Genomic DNA, 16060 nt, shown 5'->3' on the forward strand with positions numbered 1-16060 from the left:
ACTGTGAAAGCCGTCATAGAAATGTAGTCATGTAAAAAATTACAATGTTTCCCTCTGAAAATTTAATGGAGTCCAAGTAGGAAAGTAGCATGAGAAAGAAAAAACTCGACAAGTACCTCGACTACTATTTCATATTTTAAATATTTTACCGATAAAAGTCCTCCCTGATAAAAATCCTCATTCTGCGCTCCCTCTCTCTCTTTCTATTTTTAAGGAACTGCTGAATTCAATCAGTCTGAACAGAGGAGGGTCACGTCCGATGGCTCGCTCTCTCTCCACTGCTGCACTCTGGGAAATTAAATCAGTGATCAGACATCGCCTGATTGTGCTGCACATGTACAATCTCCCTTTGAAGCTTTCCTGACCCATCTCTCTTTTCTGCCTTTTTCTGTTTAACCCTTTACTTCACTGTACCTGGCCATCTAGGCCAAAAAATTTGTTGCCATGGAAACCCCCTCCAAAGAGAGGGGCTGCGGTTACCCGAGCACACTGGTATTTAACGACACACACACACGCAGTAACACACACAGTAACACAGAGAGTAGGTCAGCGGAGAAATGAGCTCTTTAGCTTCTGAAGCCACAGTGCAGAGCTCGGAGGCATCCAGCAGAGGATCTGTGATCTGTGCAGACTGCCGGGACAAAAACCTCCAGGCTGCCTTTTATGTCGCTCCACCAATGGGGTCTGCTGGGACTCCGTCCAGGTTTTTTTTTTTTTCTTCAGTTAGTCTAGTTTGGGGTTGGGAGTGTTTTATAATCATCTAATCTAAATCAGGCAGAGCAGTGACTCCTTTCAGTGGTGGGAGAAATATTCAGATCACTTAATTCAGTATAAGTACTTAAACTGTCAAAATTACTCTGCTGCAAGTAAAAAAAGACCTGCATTCAAAGCCTCACTATAGTACAAGTATGTAATTATCAGCAGAATTTACTCATATAATAAAAGTAAAACTGAAAATCTGCAGAATAATAGTCACTTTCCAATACTATTGTAATTAAGACAATATTCAGAATTTGATACAGGACATGTAAACTTCATATTCCATTTGGATTTTATTCCGAATTTTCTGACGAAGAGGTTGGATATGTGCTGGTATTAATCTTGTTTTAGCAACATTTAAAACCTGGGAATAAGACTCAACAAACACATATCTTTCACGTGAACAGCGTATTTACAAACTGCAACTGCACAAACTCACAAAATCTGCATCTAAGTAAAGGTTCACGCCACCGTTTTCTCTTTAAGAGGTCTTGGTTTAGAGATAGAGACATACGTAACATTTTAAATTCAACAAAACGTGTTTAATATGAAATCATTTATTGAACATATAAAACAGGTGTGAAAAGGGTGCAAAACATTCAACGCACGTAAAACTAACAAAACCTCTGATTAAAAAAACCAAAAACGTGTGAAAACAGTAAACTTTGGACTGAATGAATAAAGACTGTTTGTATGAATGCTGGCGTCTTAGCTCGGGATCATCACGACAAAACTCGAACAGTTTAAGTGCAATTATTCTAAATAAAAGATATCACGTTTACACAACCAGCAATAACGAAAAAGGTCAAGATGCTTTATTTTACAGGTGTGCAATTACTTTATTCCTGTCCCATTTCTTTGGAATAATTTGGTATTAAGATTATTCTGCTCCATCCAAACCCAAGTAAATGTTTATTTTACTATTTGTTTATATGTCCAATTGTATTTTCGATCAGCTGAAAAGGAGCTTATTAGGAAATCGTCGACCTGTTCAATAAAGCGTTACTAAAGAGTCTTAACTTGAATCTCTTTCTGGAGCTTTAAACACATCTTATAGTCCCTCCTCTGTAGTTTTATAAGCTACTCCCTTCATAATATCGACCTACATCTACAACAAGTTTTCATGTGCCCTCATAAAATGTGTGTTTATGTGACAGATTTGGTTGTTTAAACATGACAAGACAATCCCCCTCACCATCATTGTGCAAATACAGCGATTAAAAAAAATGCACAAATAAGAAGGTAATGTACAAAAACATCGAACAGTCCAAAAGAAAAGTGAGGATTTACATGCTACATGAATGCAACCTGGGGTACTTTCATATTTCCAATATCACAATTATCTTCAGTATTAATATCAAAATACGTGTGTTCATTTCTTATATATGGAGCTGGAAAATCCCTGTGAAGCCCTCTGTTCAGTTTGGCCTCAGAGTGCCCCCTGGTGGCCACGATCGATCAGTTCCTCAGTGAGATCTGGTGAAGCCAAAGTCAAACGCTTCCCTCGCTGCACGTCCTCCGCCTCACGCCGTGACCGCATGGATGTGAAAGTGCACGCTCACAGTCCTCTTTTCCCAAAAAGCGCTAAAAGTCGGTCCAGCATGGCTAATTAAGCCATCTCCACGGGGATGGCAGCTTGATAATTAAAAAAAAAAAAAAAAAGGGCCACTGTCTGGAGTTGCGCATGGAGTCAAAAATAATTAAAAATGCTAAAGAGAGGAGGGGCGGACGTGACGCTTCGTGTCTGGCTCTCAGGTCCCAGGAGTCTTCCAGCCCTGATAACATTATCTCAGACGTCACACCTTTGAACCGCTCCGCCGCATAATCCAGTCGTGTAATTGCTCGTTATCAGCCGAGCCAACGAGACGTCGGCGCAACCTGATGACTGGGGTTCACACTTTAGACTTGACGTGAAGGTCCAGAGGTCGCGTTCGAGGATAACGGAGGACTCACAGCGCTACACAGACGCAGGGGTGTTTGAGGCACACGGGGAGGATGCCCTTGTTGATTTGGTGGAACTCCACCAGCTGCAGGAGGTCGATGAAGAGCGTCAGGCCGTCGTCCATGGTGAAGTACTTCCTGCCGCCGTCTTCACACTGCAGAGACGAGGATAATCACAGTCGGGAGGGAACAGAGAGGAGATGCATTTTAAATGCGTTTCCTGAAAGAATGAGGTCATTATAGAGAATCTTTCTCTGGGGACTCACAGCAATCACCAGGTAGTGTCTGGCCTTCAGTTTGTAACACAGCTCCAGGACAAAACACTGAGCATGCTGCTGGCTCTCGCGAATCAGGAACATCCTACAACACACACGTACACATGAATGTTTCATTTTCTCGTGCAGACATTTTCACATGGACACATACAGCAACCAGGCTTGGGAAGTAATGGAATAAATCAGGACACTGTCTCCAGCTACTCCAGCTGTTCATCGCTGTCTTCCTGTTTTGTGGACTACAAAACTTCAACATCCTTAACGGGAGGGGATAACGACTGATTTTTGAGTTTTGGGTGAACTGTTCCTTTCAAGAAATGTAGAAAAAGGAGCCACAGATGAGTCCCCCCGTCTCCTTCGTACTGTGTAAAAACACATTCTGTGAGGCGGGTCTGTCGCCGTCTCGGGCCACAATCTGTGTCAGACTGTTCAGTATCAGCTTTCAGAGCGTCAGATGGAGCGATGAGTGTCCGATGAATCATACAACAAGAAAATAATCTGCTAATGGAGACACAGCACCAGCATGTATAAGTCATCTGGGCCCCGGTCATGTTTTCTTTGAGTTTTTTCTCTTTTCCCCTCGTCAGGCCGTCTTGCAGTTCAGGGAGATTAGATGTGGCTGATGAAAGGAGATTATAGAGCAGTACTACCATCTACATATTGAGTCAGCTATAACAATTAATTAAGGTGTTATTTGGCACTGGATATAAATCAGGAGGGGCAGGATCTTTACTGCAGTCAGCCCACTCACCCGTCCACCAGGCCCTGCTTCTCCATCAGCCTCTGCGCCTCCTTCCTGGACACGCCGCCGTGAAACCACGGCTGGGACTTGTGGATGGCTGCGAGCAAAACACATGAAAGACAGGAGCATGAGCAGAACTGAAGGAGTCCAGGATCGGGACCCTGTTTCTCCTCTCATGTGGACTTACAGGAAGGTCTGGCTCCAGAGTTCAGGTTGGGCAGACTGCACCTCAGGGCTTCTCTCCTCTGTGAAGTGAAGAGGACCAGAGAGAACAGAGAGAGGTCAAACATCGGCTCTGTGGAGGCGCTTACATCAGCCTGCGTCCTTAAAGAGGAATTCTGCAAATCTAAATAATAATTTCTTGATAAACTCTACAACCTCCTCCCCTCCTCCTCACCCTCCAGGCCTGCCCCTCCTCCCTCTCTGCGCTCTGAGCCTCCGTCGGATTCTGGATGACCCGTCCACCAGCCTTCCCCGAGAAGTCCATGGCCACCAGGCTGGCCTCTGACTTTGACTGCACACACACACACACACACAGAATTAAAGAAACGGCACAAATGTGAGATGACACCACTAAACGATTTCCCAGACTCCTCTGCGTTGCATCATGTCTGTTGATCTCACTTTGCCATCTGGGAGTTTGCTTCCTTCCAGGCTGCGAGGGGCCGACTTGGATAATTGGTAGTTACACTGAAGCTGCTTCCCGTACTGGCCGCACATAAAACACACACACACAGGGATTAATTAGTCATTGATTTTTTTTTTTTTTCTTGGACAAGACAATAAACATGACATTCTCTTCGATGTTCCTTCTTTAGATAATGTAGTCAGAGTTAACAGTGCGTTTATAAAAAGACAGAGGAGGATTATTTCTATGAACCTTGAATAATCTGAAAGCGGAGGTCCAGCAGGTTCGCGTCTGTTCGTTCTCGGCACACAAGATCTTCAGGTCCTGAGTCCGAACAGGGTTCTTTGAAGGCTGCACAAACACAGGAGAACAAAAAAACAAAAATGATGTATGAGATTTATAGATTTTTAAAGTTTTAACAGCCAATGTTTTTCAGCACAAACACACAAAAAACGACTCTATTTGCGTTTCTCTGCCATTTAATGAGAATGTGTGTGTAGTTTATACAATAAGGATATAAATGTAATAGAATGACCTGTAATTAATAATAAGTTTATAATACAGAACGTGAAATTAACCGCTACATTCCTCTTTTCTAGGTCAGTTAACGTATCTTACATACGCACACGTGGAGATTTTGTGTCGTGATTTCCGAGCCCAGAGAATCCACGACATCGTATAAATTAAAACTGGGTGTTTTTCAGACTATGTAACATCTGATGTGATTTTGTTAGCACAGCTACAACATAAATCTAATATCCAGCAGATTACTGCCGTGTGTAATATTACTGTACGTTCCCCCAGGACACAGAAAGTCTGAGTTCATCCGTCACTGTCAGCGCGGCGGAAAGAGAAATCACACCTGAAGTATTAACAGCTCTACATCCTGCAGTTAGTGTGAACAATATTGACTCAATGAGCCGCAAGAATGACTGTTACACTCCTGCCTGTGGGTGTTTGGGAGGAAGAGGTTACCTTGATACAGAAGGTGAAGTCTGCAGGCGCTCCGTACAGTTTGCGGCCGTTCACCACCGCGTACACGTTCAGATCATCCAGGTCGGCCACGTACTGCAGGTGTCGAGGCTCCTGGAACACAAACAGGCACGATTCATCAAATGTTGGAAGAACAGCAGAGATTCTTTGAGACCGACTGAAAGCCGTAAAAAAATAAAAAACACATCTGACTTGACTTTCTGACCTTGGAGGAGCCTTTGGTGGAGCAGTAGAGTCCGGAGCGGCGGAGGAAAAAGTAGACCTTCTTCCAGGCTTTACGGCTCGCCTCCTTCACGTGGAGGAAACCCTGAATCTCCGGACATGTTCCCGACCTCAGCAGGTTCTGCTGAGAACATCAGAAACTGTATTTTTAGCTTCTGCTCCGAAGCATTTTTCATTATTTTCCAAAATGTAAATGCATTTTAGAGACTTACATTCAGTGTCCTCTTTTAAATCTCATCTGAAAGCCTTTTTTATATAAGAGTGAACACTCAACTGTTTTACTTCGACTGTGTTTTTATCCATTTGCACTACTGTTATTCACTAGTTTTGCTTTTATCTGTTATAATGGTGCATATACATGTATCCTGTAATTTTACAAGATACATTTATATGGCAAAGCACTTTATAATTAGGTTTTGAAAGGTGCTTTATGAATGAAGTTCTTAGTTTTATGGACGATAATCCAAAAATAATAATTACCAACCTATGACATAGAAGAAGAAGAAGAATTCAAGGTATGATTCAGTAAAAATCAGACTGCTGTCGTCATGTTACTGTGATATTTACTTCACTTTATCAAAACTTTAATAACAAAGAGAAAAACAGATAATATCTTTCTCTTTTCAGCCCTCAACACTTGACGCTCGACTGATGATTTCAGGTGTTGCTCGCGTGTCCCTGAATCGGTGTGATTGAGCCTCCTGATTTACCTGAATGAGCTCCGATGATGTCATCCCCTTGCTGACATCAGCGCTGTCAGAGATCATGGACTCGGGGAAGAAGAGCTGAGAGAGGAAGGAGAAGGGGGGGGGGGGTCATTAAAACCCTCTGAGCAGGTATGAGGACAAAGAAGCTGCTGCGACCACTTTCTCATGTAGCTGTAGTTCTGATCACGATTATCTTCATCATGCAGGAATCACGCTCCTTTGTTCAAGATGTTTACAGGGAACATAACAGCTGCAGTGTTTCAGACTGAACAGGTATCCAGTCGTAAAATGTTCTCAGACGACTCACACATTGTTGATTTCCTTCTTTTTTTTTTTATCTCTTTACGATAAGAATCTAGAATATCAGCAGCCTTAAAAATAGTTATAATCCTGATGTTAAAACTCAAAGACGATCTGTGGACGTGTGACTATGATGTAGTCGATCCACGATCAGCTTCCCTCCTCGGCCTTCTGGCGGCGGTGTGGTCAAAGTCCACAGAGGCACCGGTGGGAGGTTCATGAGAACCAGTTTCGCTGTGAGCTGTCACTTTGTTTTACAGCTCAGGCGACAGAACACATGATGATGTAATGAATACCTGAAGGAATTAAGTTAGCGTGTCTGCACCAGCACGCAACCTGTCAGTCATTGTGACTCAACATGACGTCAGGCTGAGTCCGCCGAGCCGACCACTAAAACCTGCCGAATCCTCATCGTTCCTGTCTGATGTGTTCCTTTACGTAAAAGAAAACAGATGGATGTGTGTTTGCCGTGACACGCTGCAGGTTTCGTACCATGGGTTTCCTGAAGAACTCGTACTTGGCGTAGTTTTTGCAGAAAACGAACCTCGTGTCACCTTTGAGGGACCAGGTCGCCTGGACCTCCAGCACGGCCTCGTGGTCCTCCAGACATCTCTCTGAGGAGAACGTGTGTGTTAATCATTGAATACCTTCAGTTTCTGGTTAAAGATCTGTTTATTTGTGAGCGCGGCCTTACCGAGGCTCAGAACCGGGTGGACCTCCAGCAGAGCCCAGTTCTCCTGATCGCTGCAGTGAGCCGTCTGGACCAACATGTGACAAACGTCTCTGGCCGTCGCTCCTCGAGAAACCCACACTGACCTGCTGTGGCTGTCCTCTCCGTACACCTTTATCAGCTGCAGACAAAGTGCAAGAAATATTCAGAAGGTAAACATAACAAAACCACAGTGTTTAGCAGCTCTCCAGGTCTCTACATTTTTGTTTTTCTAACCATCATATTTTCAGCTTTATTGGTGAAACTCATGCCGGCTAAGGCAGAAAAACTGTCGTCAGAGATGGAAAAGAAAAACAGGTGTTTGGGATTAAGAGCAGCAGTGTGTTTTCAATAAAAAATGAGAGTAATAATTTAAAGATTTGTCTTGGAAAAAACATGTCGGACAAAACCGGTTTAAGCTGAGACTGAGAGAATCAATAACAACATATTTTTCACAACTTGTTTTGGCATCGCATCAACAATGGAGACACTCGAGACAAGAAGCCAGAGTGTGAAGCCAAGAACCTGACAGCTGAAGTGTGGAGGGATTAACAATTCAAATTCTTCCTAATTTTAGATCGACACTGAGGCAGGTCAGGTCTCTTCCTCAGTCTTAACTTCCTCTAGTGAGGATACGAAACAGGTTTCATATCTTATTCTGCATGCGAGAGGCTCTGCTCATATCACTCTCCAGTCTCTCAGCGTTTCCTGTATCTGTTGAGGAATCGATCAGATCGGAGATGCAGTCGTGCGTGCGGGACTCTCCGCGTTCCTGATGCTGCTGAGGTGAAGTGGAGGGAGGTTATTCGCGGGTCAGGATGTTTCTCCGAGCGTGCTGCTGTCTGACACGACGTCTGGATCCAGCCTAACGCCTCCAAGACAACAAACCAGCCCGACCAGTAATCTGTCAATCAACAGGTCCTGACTTGTTGGGCGGGTGCCGCTGTCAGTCAGGACAAATAATAGCCAGGGAGGCTTAACAGGGGAGGAAGATTCTTCAGTGGAAACCTCCCAGTTCAATACAGAGTCCAGGGGAGGAGACGGAGGAGGAGGAGAATATGTTTGTCTTCACTCGGAACAGTTTCTGTGATTGAGACGTAAAGCTAACAACGTGTGACAACACAGAAGACCAGATCAGATTTTCACAAACACTCAGCAATCAAACACACACTGGGTTTGTGCTCCAGGACATTGTCACGGTGAAACACAAACACACTCCAACATATTGTGGCAGCAGAGGCCTTAAAAACATATTCTCTCCATCGGGGAGAAAAGGGATGGAGTCCAAGAGACGGATGGTTTCATATTTCACACCTCTGATAAAATGTCTTGTGAAAAAACCAGACCAATTTTAAAGTTTCATAGCGTCATCTTCTGTATAGGAGTGTGAAGACGCTGTGCTTGTTAATTATACAATATGCAACTTCTGCCACTGAGGGTCTCTGTCAAAACAAAACTAACGACATGTTGTTTGTGGACGGCCGAGTGCAGCGGAGCACATCAGCTGCTGATCAGCTGCTCAGTGCAGATCCAGACCGTCTGGAGGAATAAACACCCGGAGTCACATCAGATTCTGGAGGAGAGCTCAGAGTTACTTTTGAAGTTTTGGGATTAAAAAAGTGGATTTATCTTCACTTCTGTTCATCAGCCTGACTGCAGCAGTGCTCGCGGTCGATATTCAGCGTTTTTGTGATTATCAGTGTCAGTGATTTTTCAGTCAGTTTGCATATAAATTAAACTACTTTAGAAAATGTGCTACTTTGGCTCTGATGCAGCCTCCTCTAACACAATGTCTGTAACACTGTCTGACTGGTGACTCGTCAAAATTAATAACCTATAAACTATGAAATAATCTGCATCTGCAAACTAACTTGTAATTCAATTTATCAAATGTTGCCAGATGAGATAAAACACCGTCACGTTCAGTAAACGTGTGCATTTGTCCTGTTTGAACATAGTTGGAAACATCTGAACCGATTTTAGACATTTGTGCAATTCCTAAGTATTATATCTTTAAAGCTGACTTCAGTGTGCAGGATTTGAAATGTAATTCACTTTTAAGCAACTCCTAGTAGTAAAAAACAACCTTGTCCACATACTTTTGGCAACATGGTGTAAGGTTGAATGTAGTTTTCACTTCAAGAAAACGAACAAAAAGCTGGCGGTGACTTCCTGAGCTCCTGTCGTCCCTCCTGCAGTTCTTTTGTGCCCCGGCAGAATAATCAGGATTCCCCGCTTTGAGAAACACTGAAACCCAGCGACACAAATCAGCCCCACAGCTGCCCAGATGTGGTCCAAATTAAAACGATCAGCTGCCTGTTGGCCTCCGCCATTGTACATGAAACGCCCCGCTGCGAGCGCGACACGACGACCTGCTGCTGTAATCACAGACGTGTTTACTCCGACTGTGTTTGTGAGTCAAAATAAGGCAGCGCCGTCATGGCAACGCCGCTCACCTGTCAGTCACAATCATCGGCTACCTCCACCTGCCCTGTTGGCAAACAAGTCAAGACACATTGAAAGGATCCACCTGTCAGACCCTGCAGATCAGCCAGGTGAGGGGATTAACGCAGTGGATGTGATGTGTCTGAACAAAAAGAGGATAAGGCTGCCAGCATCTGTTTTTATTACTGTCAATAAATCAAATTAAGACCAAAACCAACAACGTCTTTGTCTGTTTCTTTGTATTTTCCCACCTCTGTACCTCGTCTGTGGTTCTCTGCCAAGCAGCAGCCTCCGAAATGAAGCCAAAAGCTGCAGTTTGCTCGAGTGACCACTTGGGGCTCAAAAAGAGAGTCAATCCATGTTAAATACCTAACTTCAGTGCAGAAATAACCATGTTTACAGCCTGGAACAGAAGATGGTTTTGGCCTCTGTGCCCAATTTATCCCTTTGTGACAACTTGTACGAAGGTGAATTTTGTAAGAGTTGCTTCTTAAAGTTGTTATGCATAATCATACTTGTAGTGTTGATGCCTTAATGCAAATATCAGACAAATAATATGTTTTCCTGTGCTGTTACTTTGACTAAAAGACCAGAATGGAGGCGCAGATGCCATTTTTTTGGGCTAATTCGAAAAACTGGACACATCGTCGCTCTCGTCTGCCGTAATGAGCCACAGAGTCGCCAAAATCCACTGTAATGTACTCCAACTCTCTTATTTGGCTGCTGAATGGACGAGAACTGTACTCTCCTTCATGAACATACAGAGAAGAGATGGGAAAAGAAAACACACTGCAGGATCACAGAAAGAACAGAATGCTAATGTTGCTTGCTATCTTGCTGCTAATTGTTCTCGGTATTCTGGCTGTTTGGGGCGAGTGAACCTGCCATCAAACTCACACTACTTACATGAGGATAACCTTCATGTGTGAGTGAACACAGACAGCTTGTTGGCTTTAATAAAGGAGCATGATGTTGTTTTTTAAATGTGGATCCAAATTTCTACCAAAATTGAGGCTTTAATTACGAGCATTGACTGTTTTATTGAATCTTTCACAAGAAAACTGCTGGCAAATCAAGATGGTGACATCACACTGACACCTGGTCCCCGCCTCCTGTTAATAAGCTGTTAAAAGATCTGTAATGTAACAGTGAAACTGAAGATGAAAAGGAACAAATGTCACAGCTAAAGAACAACGCAATGAGCAGACATGACTCTCAAAACTGCCGTCTGTCTCATTTATCAAAGCATTTTCCGGGTGCAATAGATTTGTAAATCAGCTGTTTTCTAAACGAGGCTCTGAACTCACGTGTTTGTCGCTCGACTGCGGTGGAAGTGAGCTGATGAGCACCGGAGACTTCGACAGCTCCGGAAAAGGGTTGGGTATGGACGGGACAGAGGAAGAGAAGGACTCGACGCCTTTCGACCTGGAAACGGTGACAGAACAGAGGAACAGTTAATGCAGTTTTCAAGATTAACTTCCTGCCAGGCTGAGAGCCACAGACAGAGCAAGGAAGTGAGGCGCTGCCAGTCGGACTAACACCTTGTTTGTTTTGGTCTTTCCTTTGGATTACTTCTGTTTATCTTACGATCGAACGCTCGCCAAGTGCACAGTGGGAAGCACAAAACTTTGTTCAGAGCTGTTTTTTGTTCAATAGAACTTAAAACAGACGGTGACAAAATCCAACAAATTCAGAACGCGATTATTCTGACTTCTATTACTGCATTTTGATTTATCGTCAGAAGATCTTTATATAAACGTTCAAACCCATGTATTTACAGCATTAACACTGAAGCGGTTGCTTTAAGAAAACACTGTTTTTGTTGTCTCCGGGGCACAAGAAACACATGGACCGTGTCTGTGCACACAAACGAGGAGGTGAAACTCCACAATCGCTCGACAATCACACTTTACGACTTGTGTCTTTAAGGCGGGGAGCATCTGGCTTTAACAGAAACTGCTTTTACGCGGGAGATGACTTATAGCCGTGAGGTTGACTCACCGACTAGAGTCAATAATATCCACCGCTTCCTTCAGAAGTCTATTGACTCAAGTCCTCTACGAGTGAATAACGCTGTCTGTGTTAGGGTGCCAGCTTCTTGTTGGTCGTACCTGTTGGAGTTGATGAAGATGGGCTGGGAGCGGCGTATGGACGGAGAATCGGCGACCAGAGGAGCCAGAGTCAGAGTGGAGCTCCCCAGCGACTCCCCGTTCCTCTCCGAGCCCTCGAATACTTCAGTCCAGGGACCCGCTGCCACCTCCATCATGATACCTGAGGGGGAGGAAGGAGGGAAGTCAGGTGCTTCAAACTGGAACCAGGAGGCTTCTGCGTGCCCTGCGTGCGCTCGCTACAGAAATCCACATGCAAACTATGATCAGACTTTATTTAAATAGAGGAGAAACTCAGTGAGAACACAGTGTTCTCTTCAACCGAAGGAGTCACCTGATTGTTTGCACAGGTAGTAAAATGAAAAACCCATTCAAATTAGTTTCTCAGGTGGGGATTATGTTTAAAGGTACAGTACGCAACATTTCCACATAAAAATGTCTAAAAAACACCTCAATTATATGTTTTGATTGGCTGTTTACATATTCAAGATATTAGTCAAGTGTAATGGTGCATCTCATTCAATCTGGAGCTGCATTGATTTAAAATTTTCACCATTTCAAAACAAAACTTTAGTATCAACTGAGCCGCGCACAGAGACAATAAACAGACAAAACTATTGTACACACACACAGACACAGACACACACAGACACACACAGACACACCAGCAGCAGGTGTTGCATGTGTGGATATTCAGGTTTGTATTTTCCTCTTGGTCTGCGTCACTGAAGTCTATTTTGAGTAACGAAAGTATGACTTAACTGTGTTGTTGACCTCGTAGCATTGTATGTTAATGGGCTGTGATTGTTATTTTATCACGATGGTAATTATACTTATCACGAACGAGCTGCTCTGTGTGTGTGTGTGTGTGTGTGTGTGTTTTGACTGAGTAAACGCAAACAACCCGCTGCAGATAATCAGCTGCAGATCTTAAAATGTCACCAATAATTAAGTTTGACGCTGAAGGTGACGCTGAGCAGAGGCACGGCTAAAAATAACCACGGTCTAAATCATTATTAACGTACAGGCGTGACCTTTTATGTTGCAGAAAACTCTGTAGTCCCAATAAATACAACACATTTTTTTAGATAAGAGTTTGATGTAATGCATAAAACTGAAAACAAAGCTCTGTTCATTTTAACATCAATTTAAAATGTGAAATATAGAAAAATTTTCTTATAAGTAACATATTTAATCGTCCTCTTCGACCCAGCCCTGCTTCTGATACTTCTTCCTAACAGAGTTTCCAGGAGACTCTGTTTGTAGTCGTGTCATTACCATGCAGATCATGCAGCAGGTGAGCAGAGCCGGTGGCAGCCTGCAGGTTTACACACAGACCGAGTGCTTTGATCAGGCCAGGAGGCGGCGACGGCTGAGAATCTGAATATTTCCATTATCCTCCACACACGGCACACAGCAGAGGATAACATTACCTTTCTCACAAGACAAAGACCTCAATGCAGCAGTTAGCGGTTCTGAATCTCTCCGCGGCAGGTGTGCGTCCAATTTAAAAAAAGAGTGTAAACAGGTGTAGGTGTGGATAAAGGAAGGCACGAACATCAGGGAACGTGAGAAGACAAAGCAGCGAAACCTGAAGACCGTTTGCTCAAGTGTAAAGTCAACGAGGCAGGAATGGAAAGATGAATGCACCAGATGAAGCGCTGCAACAAACAATCATTACTTAAAAATCATCTTTGTGCTAGTTTTTGATTAATCACCTCATCAATGACTCAATGAAATGTTTGAAAATTCTGAAAAATGACCATCAGAGGTTCAAACACAAAAACATTCAGGTGACACAGAGAAGCAGCAAACTGTCCCAGTGGAGCTTCTGTATCCTTGTTTGATTGGTCGCCAATAAAATCTCTATTGACTGATTAACCAATTGTTTCCAGACATCTTTAACGGTTTTCTTGCCCATAATGCAGCAATATTTTCTGCCCATATGATGTACAGTCATTATCAGCACCGAGTTGTGGCAGGAATAGTAAAAGTACGGTGGCCCTGAGGTCCAAAACACAACTAAAATATAATCAACGTACGTTTTGCTAATTGTTGAGTTTTGTGATACATTTTGATTTGTTGTTTTTTCTTATTTGCGGTTGTGTTTTGCTATTTGCTGTAGTGATTTGTTCTTCAGAGCCACTCTAAAAGAAGTAACCTTTTTAATCTCTTTAAGCCAAGATGATGTTTTAAAATACTAAATTTTATTTAACTAACAGTCCAAAATATAAAGACATGTAGTTTAGCATCACATGTGATAAAGAAAAGCAGCAAATCAACAAATAATGTTGATAATAAACTTTCTGTTGACTCATTTCAGCATCACAACTGTCTGGCTGCTGCTGAAAAACAGAGCTCGAGTCATCTGACTTTATATAAGTTTAAACAAACACACTGCCACAATAAAGTGAGAAGTAGGCCAGATAAGGCTCCTGCTGTATATAGAGCACCTGAGACATAAAGTTACACATCCTGGGGAAACGAAACACTTGTTATCAGATCATCAACACCTCACTGAGTTATTAACCCAGAACCTGTGAGTGCTGTTCACTCTCTGAAATAACAGTGTGTTGGTGTCCACTTTAAACCCTTCAAGCTTATGTAAGGAAATGCTGTAGACATTTTGTTTATATCTCCAAACATGTCTCTGTATATCTGTAAACAAGAGGTGGTGAAGTCCAGCTGAAAAAACTGATTTATGATAGTTCTAGAAGCCCAGAATCTGAGCTAACACAGGTGTAGCACCAAACCTCATAAAGAAAATGAAGAAAAATACTCTCCTGTCCTCACACAAGCTCGGTCGACTAAAACACACCTTTAAATAAGTGGATACTGACAGAGTAATAAATTCGGCTAACTTCGGCTACGTTCATCTTTTCGTATGACCTTTAAATTCGCGGTTAAATCCAGCCTGCACCTGTTTGGACTAGCTTGTTAGCATCTCAGGTAAAAAAAACAGACGTACCTGTGAACTTTGTGTCGTCAGTCGGCAGGTTCAGCTGTCAGCCATCGTGTTAATCCCTCATGTGATGCTGAGACTTGTGCTTCTCTGTGCGTGAGTCTGATAAAATGGGATGCCGAGCCACCACAGAGTGCCAACAACTGTAGAGCAGAGGAGGAGGGCGGGGCCTGTCCGTCAGGTGTGCGCCGAAGACACGCCTCCTGCTCTGAGTTTCACAGGTTCAAATATGAGTGATTAACTTCCGGGTTCATGGTATTTCCATTTTAAACTGTTGTACAGTTATTTTAAACTATGGTATTGTTACTAGTAAGTGGTTTTATACTGTATTTGATAAGATTTTCATGTTTTTTTAAATTGAAAAATATGAATTTAAAAATAAATCACCTTCTGGCAAATATATATAGTGGAGTAAAAATTCAAAAATGAACTCAGATGTGTACGGTAGCATTAAAAAGAGCATATTTGTACTCAAATACCGTCTTTAGTAAATGTACTTTCCACCACTACAGTTTAATTAATCAACAGAAAATTAAAGTAATTATTTGTGGGGGTTACAACACATTGAAGACTTTCCTGTTGTTGAAATTGCTGAATCTAACTTTAAAAAATATATATTATGTAGAGGTTCAAATAACAGACCTCAGAGGGGATTGATCTGAGCACCACATGCAGCTGTTAAATCCAGATAGTTGTAATTGTGGCTGCTTGTCTCCACCTACTGGTTTAAATGGTGACTGACATGTTTAGTTCTTTTTTTTTTTTTTTTACCTTTACTTTCATTCTGACCCGATAGAAGTTCAAGCAGAAGTATAATGTGGTTAAGTATTTACAGAGTTATGAACCTCCGGTAGCAGACAAACACATCAAAGCAGATCCTTACGTGCTGACACGTTACTGAGAAAATTATTTAATGAAGACAATTAGTTATCCAACCTGGAGGAAATGTTTTTATTCTCTGACAGCTGCATGTTCTGGCAGGACGTGAACATGAACGCTCATGTTTTCACAGATCTGCTAGATCTCTTAATACAAAAGACACTTAATTACCACTAAAAGCCCTTCGGCAAGTCACCACAATGTCGTTATCTGTCTGCAGCACTTCCTTAAAATCACCTCAATGATTATCTACTATCATAAAAGCAGAGCTGAAAAATGTACATTTACGCAAGTGTTGTACGTAACTAAATGTTCTAAGTATTTTTGATTTTCTGTTACTTTACAGCACTAAAGCCGAGGTTGATGAAAATGTCAGTAGCATTGCTGGTA

The 16060-nt window shown here is 42.6% G+C and overlaps 1 protein-coding gene across 2 annotated transcripts; it reads right to left on the reverse strand.

The window, feature by feature from the left end:
• Positions 1–1300: 1300 nt before the first annotated feature.
• On the reverse strand, positions 1301–14981 carry grb7 (growth factor receptor bound protein 7). 2 transcript variants are annotated; one of them, XM_030399367.1, is made up of 15 exons: positions 14798–14981; positions 11833–11992; positions 11029–11146; positions 7262–7418; positions 7060–7181; positions 6271–6345; positions 5544–5681; positions 5321–5431; positions 4598–4696; positions 4342–4425; positions 4115–4231; positions 3905–3962; positions 3727–3814; positions 2967–3060; positions 1301–2855 (listed from the first exon to the last, which is right to left on the reverse strand). In XM_030399367.1, exons 2-15 carry the CDS (start codon positions 11985–11987, stop codon positions 2709–2711), a joined length of 1563 nt encoding a protein of 520 aa, XP_030255227.1. In that variant the 5' UTR covers positions 11988–11992; positions 14798–14981; the 3' UTR covers positions 1301–2708. The 2 variants fall into 2 exon arrangements, with proteins under 2 accessions (XP_030255227.1, XP_030255226.1); XM_030399366.1 differs by having other exon boundaries at positions 5544–5684; positions 14798–14980.
• Positions 14982–16060: the final 1079 nt, after the last annotated feature.

The sequence above is a fragment of the Sparus aurata genome, chromosome 20 (assembly GCF_900880675.1).
Source record: "Sparus aurata chromosome 20, fSpaAur1.1, whole genome shotgun sequence".
Lineage (NCBI taxonomy): Eukaryota > Metazoa > Chordata > Actinopteri > Spariformes > Sparidae > Sparus > Sparus aurata.